General features: G+C 38.3%; 1 protein-coding gene across 1 annotated transcript in view; it reads left to right on the top strand.

Annotated features, from left to right (window-relative positions):
• AHI1 (Abelson helper integration site 1) overlaps positions 1–16443 on the top strand; it is a 181197-nt gene that overhangs the window by 32748 nt on the left and 132006 nt on the right. The window contains exons 9-15 of the mRNA XM_065401145.1: positions 2768–2953; positions 4295–4447; positions 5787–5919; positions 7212–7335; positions 9162–9391; positions 13460–13563; positions 14221–14339. Coding sequence (XP_065257217.1) covers positions 2768–2953; positions 4295–4447; positions 5787–5919; positions 7212–7335; positions 9162–9391; positions 13460–13563; positions 14221–14339 — 1049 coding nt within the window. The remainder of the gene's footprint in view (positions 1–2767; positions 2954–4294; positions 4448–5786; positions 5920–7211; positions 7336–9161; positions 9392–13459; positions 13564–14220; positions 14340–16443) is intronic.

The raw sequence follows: 16443 nt of genomic DNA, 5'->3' as shown, positions 1-16443 counted from the left end.
TGGTAACTATAAGATCCAGTTGCAGAACCTTTTGAGGTGTGTGTGTGTGTGTGTGTGTGAATGAATGAATGAATGAATGAATGAATGAATGGAAGCAGATGCTGATTTTAATTCTTAAATTGTACTCTCAATAAACACGGCGTATTGCCTTATCCCCTTGAAAAAAATTCCGTGTGCTTCTTATAAGCATAACATATGGCTTGTAATTATTTGATGATATCCTGTATAGGTTCCAATGTGGGGTGACAGGTGACAACTAGGGGTGTGCGGTCAGTAGGCTTTCTTTTCTTTTTTTTTTTTTTTGAATGGAAGCAGGTTCTCCTTGAGTATTTGGGTGGCCCTTTCCATGATGTGATCTACTTCTCTGGTGGAGTGTCCTTGTTTAATGAAGGCAGATTTAAGGAACTTTAGGTGTGTATCCCGGACTTACTCTTCGGAGCAAATTCTGTGGTATCTGAGTGTCTGGCTGTAAATAACAGATTTCTAAGTGTACCTCGGTTGGTAAAAGTGATCTGTGAGTTTCTTGTATATAGTTGTTTGTAGGGTTCTATTGCTGAAGCTCATCATGGTTTCCAGGAAGCTGATGCAGGTATGGAGTATTCTAGAGAGAGTTTGATGGATGGGTGATGGTGGTTGAAGTTGTGATGGAAATCTATGAAGGAGTTGAGGTCGTCTGTCCAGAGGATGAAAATATCATCTATGTTTCTCAGGTATATCATTCATTTCATGATGCATTTTTTCACAAATTCTTCCTTGAGGTGTCCCATGAAGAGATTGGCATATTGGGGAGCCATCCTAGTACCCATGGCTGTTTCCGTGGTTTGGACAAAATGTATGTTTGTTAGGTGTGAAATTGTTGTGGGTGAGGGTGAAATGGATGAGTTAGGAAATGTGTTTAGGATGAATTCCTGAGTGTTTTATATGATCTTGTAGATATTTGAGGCAGGCAGCAATGCCATCAGGGGGAGTAATGTTAGTGTATAATGAGGTGATATCCATGACGGCAAAGATGGTGGTCTGGGGGAGGGTTGTTAATGTTGTGGAGTTTCTGGAAATAGTTGGTAGTGTCTTGGAGGTAGTGCCTTTGTGTGATGAGTGGTTTGACAATGGTTTCTGTGTGTCCTCATATTCCTTCAGTAAGAGTGCTGTGGCCAGTTATGATGGATCTGCCTGGGCTCCCTTGTTTGTGTATCTTGGGAAGCATGTAGAAGGTTCTTGGGGTGGGTTTGTGATGGATGAGGTTGTAGAGTTTTTCCAGGAGTTATTTGGGACAAGATTTGGTGGTGTCTTTAAATTCCAGTGTGAATTGTGGTGTGGGAGTCATCTTTGAGTTCTTTATTGCAGGGGGTGTGAAAGAGTTGTCTGTTGGCCTTGACATAGTCATCATGATTAAAGACCACAGTGGCACCCCCTTTGTCTTCTGCTTTGATCGCTATCTGGTATTTGGACTTCAGGGACTGTATGGCTATCTTTTCTGTGGTAGAGAGGTTGTGGTGAATGTAATGTTTGTTGAGGATGTCCCAGTCAATTTTTTTTCCTGAAGCAATCAATGTAATGATCCAATGGTGTGTTTTTCTGCTGGGGGGTGTCCAGTCAGATTTTTTTTTTCTTCTGACTGTCAGTGGGGGTGTGGTAGTTGGGTAGTATTGTCTTTGTTGTGAAATAATTCCTTGAGGCAGAATCGGTGGAAGAATTCTTCTAGTTCTTCACATGTTAGCATGGTATCCAGTTCTGCAGGGGAGCAGAAGTTCAGTCCCTTGGAGAGAGCAGATACTTCAGTTCCAGTTAGGGGTGGTTTTGATAGATTGATGATGATGAGGTGTCATGTAGTGTCCATTTAGTGGGTCCTGGTGTCATGGTTTCTCCCAAAGGTGTGGTATCTGTTGTGGAGTTGTTGTAGTTAGTTTCATTTTTTGTTTTTATGTTGGATGGCTGTCATCAGAGGCTTTTTAATAGTTGTTTCAGGTTTCCTGCAAGATCTCCGGGTATGTTTCCTTATTTTTTTATTCCAGTGTGTGAGAACACGTGATGATTTCTTGTTTGAGGTTGGCCCTTCTGAAATAAGGTGGAGGAGGTGGTTCCTCAATTTTTCTGAGGTCCTTCCGCAGAGCTGTTCATCCTACTTGGAGTTTTATGTAGTGGTCAGAGGGTTATAGATGGTGAGGCCTCTTGATATGATGATTTGTTTCTTGTGTCTGTTCAGGAAGTAGATGTTGCGTGGGTCTGTGTCACTTAAAGGTATTGTAGTTTTGCACCATTTAAGACTGAGGCCGGATAGGAGTAAAGTAACAGAAATATTTAGTTTCTCTTAAACGCTATATGTGCTTTTACCAAAAAAAAATTTTAAAAACGTACAAAATTTATTTTAACAAATTTTCTCTATTTTTGTGGCAATATGACACAGATAAAATATTCGTTGCAAATTCTTATTTGCCTGAATCATTTCAACAAAATGTAACTTGTAATGCCTCAATTGCTGCAAGAAAAAGACTCCAGAAGAATGCCAGTTTGAAGAGACATGTCAAAAATGGTAGTGCTTTCTGAATTATAGTAGGGCTTGATCCTGTAAACATACTAGGGTAGTGCTTGCTTACTCTCAAGAGTAATCCATTGAGTAGAGTGGGGACATCACTTGTGGGAATAATAACTATCCCCAGTAGTAAGTTGAGCCCCTAGTTGGTCAAAAGTGTCAGTGTCATCAATGACTTGTATGAATTTTGAACACAAGTAGCAAATTTCTTTTATTTTTTTTAAATTACTCTTTTAGCTTGTAGGTGCAAACGGAGTCCTAAACATTGATGGGAAACTACGTCTGCAATTATATTATCCACCTCCAAGGACCAGGACACAGTCAAATGTTGTTGAGGTTTTTGATTGGTGGGCAAAAGGTCCTAGAAATCGTTACCCATCAACATTATATGTAACTGTAAAAGGCATAAAACTACCAGATCATGTAAGTTAAGTACATTTACATATTTATATATAAACAGAAATATTTAAGATCCATTCAAGCTATTTATTTGTAACCGAAATCAGATGACAGTTTACATTTTTAGTTTTTTTCTGTAACTGTCCTTTATAACTTGCTATACTAAGCATATTACATCTTAACATGCCCCCTCTTTTTTTTTTTTTTAATCTACTTAGCACTTTACAACTTTCTGTAAAAATGTTCAAATCAGTTTCTCCTACTACTCTGATTTTCCTGGTATTTGGCCAATGGTTTCCATAAAACATCATGTATCATCTTGGATCTCTTTCTCCTCTCATATTGGTGAAAACTGGGCCAAACATCATTAAAGTTAATTGAATTACACTGGTGTAAATTTAGTCGAAGGCCACAGTGTGCTAGGCACCATACAAACATAGAGTAGAAGTCGGTCCTTGGCCTGAACTATAATCTAATAGACATGCCAGACAAAGAGCAGAAGGAAAACAGAGGCACAGAGAATAGAAGTGACTTGCTTCTCCCTGATATTAAGGCATGTTCTTGGAGGGATTTTAGTGTGCATTTCATTAAGATATTTATGGTTTTCCTTATCAAAATTGTCAAAAGAGGGGCCTGAGTTCAGTAGCCACTATGGCAATCAGGCTGGACAGAGATCACGTAGGTTGCTCTCATGTGCTATATGATGTTCTGTCTTCTTTGTGAAATTTCAATCCCTTATAACTTCAGTCTCCCTCCACAATTAATTCCACACATGGTGCAATCCACTTGTGCAGCACTTTTTTTTTTTTTTTTTTAAACAGTAGGGTTTAACTAATGCAGTGAGCCTGTGCTGGCCCTTGGCACCAGCTGTGAATTTCAGTAAAGAGCGGTGTCCACTAGATCTGGGGTGGGTAGATTAACTTGATTTAAGTGGGAGAACTCATGCTTAAACTGAATTGGGCCCAATTGTGGAAAAGGCTAATAAAACAGAAAAGCATGAATCGTGTAAGTAAAAGATTTATCAACCATCTGACAGAATTTTACCATCCCAATTTACTTTTCACCAGTTTAGGCTTGTTGGCTACTTTCTTTGCACTTCATTTATATTTGACGATGAATTTCACTTATTTCTTGTGGAAGTATTATGCATTACTGTTTAACTGCATGTATCACTGTACTATTAGGTATTTTTTCATATACAAGGATTGCCCCCATTTAATTTTCTTTCAGTGTTTACACAAAATATGTTTAGATCCTAACATTTTGAGACTTATTTCAATTTTGTGAAATATGTTACTGTACTTAAAACATTTTGCGTTTTCCTGATATAATTGATTTTGCTATTGATATTTTGTCTGCCTTTAGGTAGATCCTTCTTTCCGTTCTATGATGGCTGTTCAGCAGGAACAAGGTAGCACGTCATTCCGTGAGCTCCAGAATGAGGTATCAAAAAAAGCTACTGTATATAGTCCACATGAGAAAAAGGAGCAGTTGAAATGGACAAGACTGCCTGGACAGGTGAAGATTTTTTTAAAAGTACCAAAAAAATCCACTTTCTGCTAATAAGGTTATTTTATGGTATAAGTATTGTGAAACAAGTCTGGTTTTGAGGGTGTGGGTGGGTCTCAGGAACCTGCTGGAGGGTGGGGCTCTTTGCATGGAGGCCCTAGGCTCCCATCCTAGCTTGGGGACCTGTGCAGCACTCTCCAGTTCCTTGACAACATGATTCTTGGGACTCCTCATTCAAAGGATGTTTCACCAGCTTAGTGGGGATCAAGAGGAGTAATGCAGCTCGACTCTTGGTGCTTCTGGTCCTGCCCACTCCTCAGTCACGGATCCCCACCACACGTAGGAAAGGGGACCTTCTGTGAGCCTATTATTGTGCATATAATCATTCCATTTATTCTCCAAATGGGAATAGGGTTTATTTCACTGTTGGATGCCATGTAAGAAACACAACTAATACACAGAGTGCATTTGTTCAAAAGAAAATCCCAATTTAATCTTTGATGTAAATGACTTTTGTTTGATTATGTACCTTGATTTTGTGACATTATATATCATTTGTCTTAAAAACTGCCAATGGTTTTATTTCTATTTAATAACAACCAGTGATTTAAGTAGTAACAAGGAAATGTTAGAAAAATCAACGAATTGTTTTAAAACAGCAAATTGTCCAAAGATGAAAAGGGTATGGAAACAAATTTGTTTTTGACATGTTTAGGATGAATAAAAATAGTGTAAATTTAGATTAAATTATTTTTCAAAATGTTCTATAACTAATTTTTGCCTTTTTGCAGAAAGGCAAATAAATGCATGAGCCAAATTAAGTGAATTATAATCTTGAGAATATTGTCTAGACATCCTCAAATATTAAATTATTTACTATTAAACTTGTCCATGTAAACACTGTAGAAATTGTGTTTTTGAGAGATCCAGGTACTAACAACTTATTTTGCTGATTTTTGGCTTGTGGAAAAGTTCCAAAAGGATCAGCACGGGAATACATAAACCTTATTTCCTCAGATTATTAAAATATAAGAGGACCAATTAAAAAAAATCAGTGTTCAGTTAAAATGCACATTTTATACATGCATTAATGGGATTGCCGGAAAGAATCCTTTTACTTACTTAAGTTCTATTGTTGAAGTCATGGAGTGAAGAAAGATTTTCAAAATCAAAATAACTAATGCATGGGCAGAAAGTTGCTTTGTTTTTCCTTGTTGTTTTTAAAACCGTAAAAATGCTTATATTTTTACAGCAGTGTAAGAGTTGTTAAATACATAACGTCTTTTAAGTTTTGTGTATTTGTTAACATTCACAACTGTGCAATAACTGTTTTTATTTGGAAATGTAGGCTTGTCGTATACCAAACAAGCATCTCTTTTCACTGAGAGCAGGAGATATGGGATGTTTCTGTATTCGTTTTTCTCAAGATGGAAAAACATTAGCAGCAGCCTGTGCAGGGAGGGATGGTTATCCCATTATTTGTAAGTTACAAATTTATTACTTCTATTTTAACATAGAGCTATAACATATGCAAAGAGCTCTTTTTTTTCCCTTTAGTTTTTATTTTGAAGAGTGTGTAGATTGGACTTTAAAAAAAAAAAAAAAGTGTTACTTTTTGGAGCATAAAGGTTTTATATTAACAGTTATGTTCTTTTAGTAGATTTATTTAGTAATTCAGCATTGTAAATATTCTTTGCTGTAAGGCCAATTTAGCAAAGTGTCTGCCTGATTGAAGACAGTATGATTTTTCATATGTGGTAATGTATATGTCCAGTTTAAGGACTTGATATTACAGTATTTCAGCATCCAGTAGAAATCTGAGAGTCTGAAATGTGCCAGGAATATAAGTTCTGATAATAAGTTTTTAAGTGAAATAACTTGCCCCTTTCGTAGATTGTTTTTATAGGGGAAAAGGGATTTGTGAATGAACTTAGTTTTCATGAAAGTGAGTAACCAATAATACATACTAGAGCCAGGCATAATGTTGGAGATGCCTGGCTCTAGTCTTCTTCACAAAAATCCCCAATACAACTCACTAATGACTAGCAATGCTATTCATATCCTGAGCTGCTTTTGTGCATGAAAATGTCACTTGTTGCATTTTGAAACAGAATATAATCGATTTTTTGAGATTCTTGGGAACAATGTTCCATCTCCACACAGAATAAAAGGCAAAACCTATAAATGCAAGTACTTAAATAGTAGCTATCACATTTATATTGCTTCTCTACAAAACTTGCTGATCACCAAAAAATTGACCTCACCATTAATATTCTTATGTAGCTGGCCAAGTAGCAATCAGAGTTTAAAAAAAATAAATAAAGAGTATTTACTTAATGTCCTAGGTTCATCCCTGATAACTTAAACTGTCTAGTCTAATTTTTAAAGGGGTTAATGCACTTGTGACACATCCATGAACCACTAGATGGAAGTAGATGCTTGCAAACTTGTGTTAAATTATTAACAATGCATACCCAGTAGCTATTTGATTTTGAATTATGGAAATTAGGAGCTAGTGGAATTGAATTCACTTATGCCAGCAATGACTTGGCCCTAGGAATATGTCTAGCTTTGTAGTAATTATATTCCAGATGTTGGTTGCATCAACATCTTCCATATCTGAAGATTTAATTTGTGTCGGAACATGCAGTTATAAGTCCTATATATAAAATCTTGGCCCTAAATGGTTTTCTTTTGAGTATTGATGCTTTATTATTGGAAAAGCAGTTTCAAATGTTTTCAAATTTAACCTTTTTATTTACATTTTCATTAGTATATGAGATTCCTTCTGGACAATACTTGAGAGAATTTTATGGCCACCTTAATATTGTATATGATCTTTGTTGGTCAAAAGATAATGAGTACCTCCTTACTGCATCCTCTGATGGCACTGTCAGGTCAGTATGAGTGATATGTTATAGCAACTGTTGTCAAAATTATAAGTAGGCTTAGTGAACCCAGCTGTGTCTTTATCATAAACTGTGCTGGACAACTTTTAACCATGGATTTGAGTGTAATTTGAGTTATTTGTTAATGTTATTGGAAAGCTATGATAGAATTATAGCTTTTTCGGAATAATTTTATTATGTTTGGTTTAAAATATATGGTGGTTTTGGTCCAAGATTTTAAAATGTAGCTGCCGAAGTATAAGCTCTTAAATCCATGTTTAGCCGCCTAAATAAATGGCCTTATATTTCAAAAGTGTTCAGCACCCAGCAGCTATTACAGAAATCAATAGGACTTTTGGAATATTTAATCCTTGCAAAAATTACCATATTCTAGATGCAAAAGCCAATCTTAATACCATATTAAGGTTGCAAATTTGAACACACAAGGCAGGAAATTGCAAATTTAGAATTCAGATGGCAACTTTAACTTTACCACATTGCAATTATATATAGTAGTTTGAATTCTTGGCTAGGCTGTTAAATATGTAACTCAAGGTAAATCACTGTATCAGGAATATAAAATCTTAACTCTGAAATTTTTCCCCTCTTGTGTATAAATTTAAAAAGTTACATTAATGCAGCGTTTAAGCAGCAAATCTTGAGGTACTTAAAGCTCCCTCATCCCTCCAAAAAAACCAACACAGAACACTTAAAACACAGCAAGAAAAAATATGGCCATAGTATTCCACAAATGTGTTATGGGTAACCTCATAGGTTTTAATCTTCACTGATGTGTAGATGCACAAAAACCTCCTAGCTATTGCCTTTGTTGGCCAACTCCATAGTGCTACAGGCAGCTGCATAATTAAAATCCCCAAAGAATTGTGATTGCCATATTATATGTGTTGAAAGTGTTAATTTAATTGGTTTTACTATGGGGTAGAGGGGATATAAATTTAAAGTTCTTCAAGTGATTGTCCACATTGTTTCCACTCTTAGTATGCTTGGGTGTGAGATCAGGTTTTTTGGGTTTTTTTGGCCAGCTGTATACATTGGGGTCATGCCTTTGCCCTGGACATCTTCGCACTATTCATCCAAGCCTGAGGGCATAAAAGGCAGAGTGGGCCCAGCTGCCCCTTGGTTCTGTAGCAGCAAGATGGAATCCTTGCAGTGCCCTCCTTCTTCTCTCTGCAGTGTTAGTGTAGGTAGTTAGTAGTCTTACTGCTTAGTTACTAGTTAGTTTGTTCATGTAATTAGATATTTAAGAAAAAAATATTTTAAAACTAAGGGCAGGTCTACACTTACTTCCTGGTCCGGCCGTAAGCAATCGATCTTCTGGGATCGATCCCGGAAGTGCTCGCCGTCGACGCCGGTACTCCAGCTCGGTGAGAGGAGTACGTGGCATCGACGGGGGAGCCTGCCTGCCGCGACTGGACCCGCGGTAAGTTCAAACTAAGGTACTTCGAATTCAGCTACGTTATTAACGTAGCTGAATTTGCATACCTTAGTTCGAAGTGGGGGGTTAGTGTGGACCAGGCCTAAGTTTCAGTTTAAGCTAGACCCCGTGCCTGTACAGGGATGCTAGAAACAAGGTGGAAGCTAAATTTCCAGCGTTCAAAACCTGTCCCTCATGTGAAGCTTAATTCCCATTGGAATGTTCCACAACAAACTTTTGAGTATAGCTGCAAAAATTCAGTAGATTCAATTAGACCCTTAAGTATTTGCATGTATTTACATCTAGAACCATTAGCACAAAATTTGGTATTAATTTATATGGTAATTACGTTATGAGACAGTTATCCTAACTTTTTTTTTTTTTTTTTTTTTTTTTAAAGAATGTGGAAAATTGAGACCCAGGCTACAACTTCTGTGAGAGTTTTCCCTCATCCTTCATTTGTTTACACTGCAAAGTACCATCCAGTTGCTGACTATCTTGTGGTGACAGGATGTTATGACTCTGTAATTAGGGTATGGAATACAAAAGTGAAAGAGCTCTATGGTCAGTTGCTACAGGAGTTTGATGGTCACAAAAGTTTCATCAATACACTGTGTTTTGATGCAGAAGGTATGTTCATTATGTCATAATTGCATCTCAAACAAAGAGCAATTCAAGCATGCTCAGTTTGGTTTATTTCATTGAGATAGTTGTTAAAAAACAGGATGTTTTTATTTTGTTACAATTGTTGTTTTATTAAAATGTGTCACTGAGATCTACTACTACCCTGTGTGTTGATGTATTAAATTATTGTTTACTATCTGTAATCTGGGCATGTCTACAATATGCTGGGCACTGTGCAAACGTATATAGGAAGACATAGCCTGGGCCGAAAAGATAAATAAGCAGGCAAAAGACAGGAAAAAGGATACAACAGATGTAAAAGGGTCAAGGTGATGTCTGGCAAGGTCTTGATGATACATATTTTAGATATATAGATTATCCACAGTTGACCCTCTTCCTAACTATTTTTAGTTGGCTAGTTTCTTGTAAGTGTCATGGTAGAAGTTGGTATGGAATAAAGAATGGAGACTATTGTGGGAGAAGTAGGCAAATGGTGTGGCAAGGCTGGTATTTTGGGCTGAGCAGAGATGTGGAGAGGCAATGTGGAAAAAAATAGGGCTGTGAAACAATTACAAAATTAATTGCGATTAATCGCAGTTTTAATTGCATGGTTAAAGAATAATAGAATACCATTTATTTAAATATTATTGGATGTTTTCTACATTTTCAAATATATTGATTTCAACTACAACACAGAATACAAAGTATACAGTGCTCACTTTATATTATTATTTTTATTACAAATATTTGCACTGTAAAATGATAAACAAAGGAAATAGTATTTTTCAATTCACTTCATACAGTACCATAATGCAATCTCTTTATCGTGAAAGTGCAACTTAGAAATGTAGATTTTTTGTTTGTTTGTTACGTAACTGCACTCAAAAACAAAACAAAGTAAAACTTTAGAGCCTACAAGTCCACTCAGTCCTACTTCTTGTTCAGCCAATCACTAAGACAAACAAGTTTGTTTACATTTACGGGAGATAATGCTGCCCTCTTCTTATTTACAATGTTGCCAGAAAGTGAGAATAGGCATTCTCATGGCACTTTAGTAGCCGGCATTGCAAGGTATTTACATGCCAGATATGCTAAACATTCATATGCCCCTTCATGCTTTGACCACCATTCCAGAGGTCATGCAACATTATCTCCCATAAATGTAAACACGCTTGTTTGTCTTAGAGATTGGCTGAACAAGAAGTAGGACTGAGTGGATTTGTAGGCTCTAAAATTTTACTTTGTTTTAGTTTTGAGTGCAGTTATGTAACAAAAAAAAATCTACACTTGTATTTTCCACTTTCATGATAAAGAGATTGCACTACAGTATTTGTATGAGGTGAATTTAAAAAGATAAAATAGTATTTTTCCAGTCCAAGTATTTGCAATAAAAATAATATAAAGTGAGCTCTGTACACTTTGTGTGTTGTAATTGAAACGAATGTATTTGAAAATGTAGAAAAAAAATCTAAAAATATTTATAATACATTTGAATTGGTATTCTATTATTGTTTAACAGTGTGATTAAAACTGCAATTCATTGCGATTAATTTTTTTAATCTAGTTAATTTGTTTTGAGTTAATCGCTTGAGTTAACTGCGATTAATTGACAGCCCTAGAAAAAAGACAGAGTGGGATAAGTAGGAACAGGTCCGGCTCTGGCTTCCTGGCCGCCCCAAGCAAAAAAAAAAACCTGCGGCGCGGCCGGAGCATGGGTGCAGGGGGACTCCCTGCACTGCAGATGTGCCCCGGCTAGCGGTGGGAGGGAGCGGGGGGAGAGAGAGAAGGGGGGCGGCCAGGGCTTCAGCGGGGCGCTGCCACGCGGCCCCTCCCGCCGTGCCCCCTGCCAGGAGGGCTCCGCACCGCTCCGGTCGGCTGGGAGGGAAGGACGCGGGCTGCCCTGCCGGGCTTGCTGCAGGGCGCTCCCGTCCTCCACGCTGCTGCCCCCTACAGGGTGGCCGGAGCGGAACAACAACAACAACAACAAAAAAGCGGCCGTGCCGCCCTAGGATTGGGCAGAATGCCGCCTCCTACAAGCTGCCGCTCCAAGCACCAGCTTGCTCAGCTGGTGCCTGGAGCCGGCCCTGAGTAGGAAGAGGTAAAAAGATGTAGTGACTTCAAGGCAAAGACCAGAAGTTTGAATCTAATATGGTGGGGAAGGAGAGAACCCGTGCAGGGAGTCAAAGAGGAGGAAGATGACCTGATCTGAACAACAGGCAAGGAAAATCTTAGTGGCTACTTTTGGTGTGGATTAGATGAGTAAGTATAATATAGGGAGGGCAAAGAGGATGATGATCCAGTAAGAGATGATCTGGGTCACTGAGAATTTTAGCTGTAGGGACACCGAGAAAAGATTGGATTTTAGAAATGGTGTGGAGGAAGATACGGTAAGATTTAAAGTTTGCCTGGTTGTGAGAAGGAGAGTGTGTGTGTGTGTGTGTGTGTGTGTCTATCGGGGGGGGGGGGAGAAAGAGAGAGAGAATGAGACTGGAGACTAAGATGACTCTTAGGCTACCTCTACACTACAGCACTTACAGTGGCACAGCTGCACCGATGCTATAGCGCTTGTGGTGGAGACGCTTTAAGCCGACGGAAGAGAGCTCTCCTGTCTCCGCAATAGGTGGTAGTTATGTTGGTGAGAGAAGCTCTCCCGCCAGCATAGTGCTGTCTAGACCAGCGCTTAGGTCAGTATAACTTATGTCACTCAGGGTATGGATTATTCAACCCCCTGAGCAACATAAATTATACTGAAGTAACCTGTAGCTTAGACGAAGTCTTAGGTTACAGCTTTGGGAACTAGGAGGATGGTGAATTTTTCAACAATGACAGAGGATGGAGAGGGTTTGGAAGGAGAGATAAGGAGTTCAATTTTGGCAGTATTAAGACTGTGTTGGTGGCAAGACATCCAGGAAGAGGTGTTGGAGAGATATTCTAAAATGCGTAACTGGATGGAGATGTGAGTTGATGCTGTGTGAATGGAGGAGCTCCCCAAAGATGGGTCATTTGTATTTTGGAATCTGGGTTTTTCAGATAGGTATTTCATGAAAATGTAGATGGGTTATTTCTGTGATAGGCATGGCAGCTTACCATAGAAAGAAAAGAACCTTCTACTTCATTTAAAAACAACGAGGAGTCCTTGTGGCACCTTAGAGACTAACAAGTTTATTTGGGCATAAGCTTTCATGGGCTAGAACCCACTTCATTAGATGCATGGAGTAGAAAATACAGTAGCAGGGGTGTGTGTGTGTGTGTGTGTGTGTGTGTGTGTGTGTGTGTGTGTGTGTGTGTGTGTAATATATATACATGTATGTATGTATGTATATATATACACACACACACACACACACACACACACACACACACACACACACACACCCCTTACCAAGTGGGGGGGGGGCAGTCTAATGAGACAATTCAATTAACAGTAGAATACCAAGGGAGGAAAAATCACGTTGTTTTTACTGATACAGACTAACATGGCTACCACTCTGAAACCTTCTACTTCATTTTTTACAATGATGTATACTATTGGTTTAAGAGCAGCTGTTGAAAGGCAGCAATTGGAGGGAAATTTGCATTTGCTCTTGCTCAACCTGTTCTCAGCGAGGATCTTCACTGGATAGTTATGCACTAGGGGTCTGATCTAAGGCCTGGAAGACAATACTAAAAAGCAAAGACATTGAATAAAACCAACTTAGCATCTAAGTGAAAAACAGTCAAAGTATTTAATTGTAAGTATTACAGTATTTACATTTTTATTCTGTTTGGAATTTACGATATTGACTTCTGTGATGTATTATAAGCAAAATTTAGGCTTTTTGACAATCCCTGCATTAAGTGGAGAAAATAGAAACAAAACATTGCTGTTCAAATATTGCCTGTAATAATTCAGTTTATAATATATCCATGAATGTGGAAATGACTATAAAACTGTTAATAGCACTGATAAGACAGAATTTCCAATGTATATTTAGTTTTGGAGATGTCTCTAGCTCACATATTCCCTGTTGTTCATTTAGTATGGTTTCAAAATCTTGCTGTTAATACTACATAAGTGTAATTATTATTTTACAGGACTTCACATGTTCTCAGGAGACAGCTCAGGGCTGATTATAGTTTGGAATACCTTTGTCAAAGGAAGTTCACAACATCCAGTCCAACACTGGGGTATTAATAAGGTATATAAATATTTTTAATTAGCAAGATAACTTTTATGTAACGTGGTTTCAAATCTAGCAATCCAATTTCCATTTAATTACTTTTTCATGTCACTTTTGTGTGGTTGGAAAGTAAATTTCCCCTAAATGTCTTGTTAACACTTTGCAAACGGCTGATAAAACATGCTGTGATTCACTGGCTGGGGATTTCTAGATTTTTGTCACTGTTTTAGATATGATACTGTAAGTAGAGAATGTAAATGCTTATTCCTAGCACCAGCTTCTACAACAAACATTTGAGAATTGGTAGCATTGTAATTGCACACAGTAACGTGTTGTTTGTACTTCCATAGATAGAATTAAAATAACAGCCTATGTATCTTGTCAAAGTAGCTTTGTTCACACTTCTATGGTTAACGTCAGCATTTCTGTTAACAATCCTGGTTTTCAGGATTTCATCGTTATAATAGGATCCGTCATTTGGCTGTGGAAACTTGATTTGGGATATAGTATCTTGTCTAGGAACCAGTGTTGGCTTGGGTTTTTTTTAAACTGCATTTAATCTTTCCTTGTACTGCCCCCTGCCAATTTCATGAGTTAATACCATCGTGACATCCTTACCTTTGTTTCCTATCAAATTAGTCTTGCATTACAATAAACTTCATTTTTTCATTGTAGGAAATAAAAGAAAATGATATTAAAGGGACTCCAATAAATCATTTAGAGGTACATCCAAATGGAAGACGTTTATTAATCCATGCCAAAGACAGTGCTCTGAGAATTATGGATCTCAGAATGTAAGTAGGTTTTTGTAGTCAATGCATAGATTTCTGTGTCTAAAGTCGACTCATCGTGGCAATAAAATGTTTTAAAATTATTAAATACATACTTAAGAAGAAGGATGGTCCAATAGTTACAGTGCTAGACTGGGACTTGGGAGACCTCAATACAAATCCTTGCTCTGCCACAGGCTTCCTTTGTGACATTGGGCATGTCCTGTAAGTTAGAATTTCCAAAAGTGCCTAAGTCCTATTTAAAAACAAATATTTAGCCGCTTACCCCGTGTCATTGACTTTTCAGTGTCACTCAGGAAGTCCAACCTCATACAGGAAGTCTGCAGCAGAGCAGGGATTTTAATCCAGGTCTCCCAAGTCCCTTTAAAAAAAATATTTAGTTACTTAGCTTGGTTCATTGACTTTCAGTGGGACTTAGGAGCCTGAGTCACTTAGGCACCTTTGGAAATGTTACTCTTAGGGTATGTCTACACTTTAAAACGCTACAGCAATGCCGCCGTAGCACTTCAGTGTAGACACTACCTACACTGACAGGAGGCATTCTCCCATTGGCATAGGCAATCCATCTCCCCAAGAGGTGGTAGCTAGGTTGACAGAAGAATTCTTCTATCAACCTAACACTGTCTGCACTGAGATTTTCACACCATGATTGATGTAGCTATACCAATGTAAGTGTCTAGTGTAGACCCAGGCCTTAGGGCTAGTCTACACTAGAATTGCAACAGTGGCGCAGCTGTACCAGTGTAGCTGTGCCGCGCTACTAGTGCAGATGGGCTATGCTGAAAGGAGAGAGTTTCTCATGCTGACATAATGCTGTCCACACCAGCACTTAGGTCAGTGTAACATACGTCGCTCGGGGGTGGCTTTTCACACCCCTGAGCGATTTAAGTTATACTGAAGTAAGCACTAGTGGGTACAAGCCCTTAGTCTCTCAGTGCCTCAGTTCCCCTTCAGTAAAATGGGGCTAATAGCACTTCACACTCTCACAGGTTAAATACATTCAAGATACTATGGTAATAGGGGCCACATAAGTACATGAGATGGATGGGTGGAGAGACATTTAAATATAAGCTGAGATTATTATTTTCCCCTTTATTAATATTTTTAAACTATTAGTATAAAAATAAAGAAATTAAACTACAAAAAGCAAAACTGCTCTAAGTGAATGTACCGCTAAGGCTAAAACTTAAATCCAGAAAAACAAGAGAATGTAGTATTAAAGCATAAAATCTGTACTGATGTTTTGTTCTTAATTTCCCCCCACCCCCTCACAAACACAGATACTCAAAGTTTCCCCAATGTTAAGAAAAGATGCTTGGGGAAAATACTTTCCAAGCACTGACAGCACAAGGAACTGTCAAAGGTCTAGGGACATTTTTTCAAAATATACATTTATTTATAATGTAGCTCTCTCCCCATATCACTCTGTTTAAATTTCTTGGACTATCATGTTTTGGGCTACCAAAAGACTTAGCTCTTTTACAGCACTTTTCCTCTTGCCAGAAGTGGGAGGATCCTTGGAATGGTCTTGGTGGAGAGGCCAAAGCTCAGAACCTTGGTGCAATGTGGTTGCTTTTCACTGAACCATCCACAGAATCTGTGTGTGGAGTCATTGTAATGGGCCCTTTGAGGATCATATGAATGTAGGGGGATCCTACAGAGGTGTAGAGCCAGCATTATAGTTCCTATACTAACACCCTTCCTGCTACTGGCATGGCAGTGTGTTTGGGGGAGGAAGAGGAAAAGTGGGCATGGCTAGGGTTTCCCCACATACTGCTGGAGCCACTGGCAGCCAAAGAACCTTACATTGGAAAACCAGCTAGCCAAGACTTAGAAACAGCGGGTATGTACCATGTGCTGTAGTCGATCCCCTTGGAGCTATTATTGTGTTCAGAATCTCCACTGTCACTAAAAAGTTTCCAGTTATTGTGACTGTGAAGCAAACTTCAAAAATGTGAGCTGAATGTCACCAATATGAAGTTGTCTATGTGAGTCTGCAGAGAGCATGAAATAGTAGCTCTGAGAGGTTTGAACTGCTCTATTCATCTCCATGAGGTGTTAATTTGGATTCCCAGCAATTATACTTTTAAATGTCTACACTATTAAC

Source organism: Emys orbicularis, chromosome 3 (assembly GCF_028017835.1).
Source record: "Emys orbicularis isolate rEmyOrb1 chromosome 3, rEmyOrb1.hap1, whole genome shotgun sequence".
NCBI classification, from domain to species: domain Eukaryota; kingdom Metazoa; phylum Chordata; order Testudines; family Emydidae; genus Emys; species Emys orbicularis.
The sequence above is the reverse complement of the archived record's forward strand: the minus strand, read 5'-3'. Positions and strand labels throughout refer to the sequence as shown.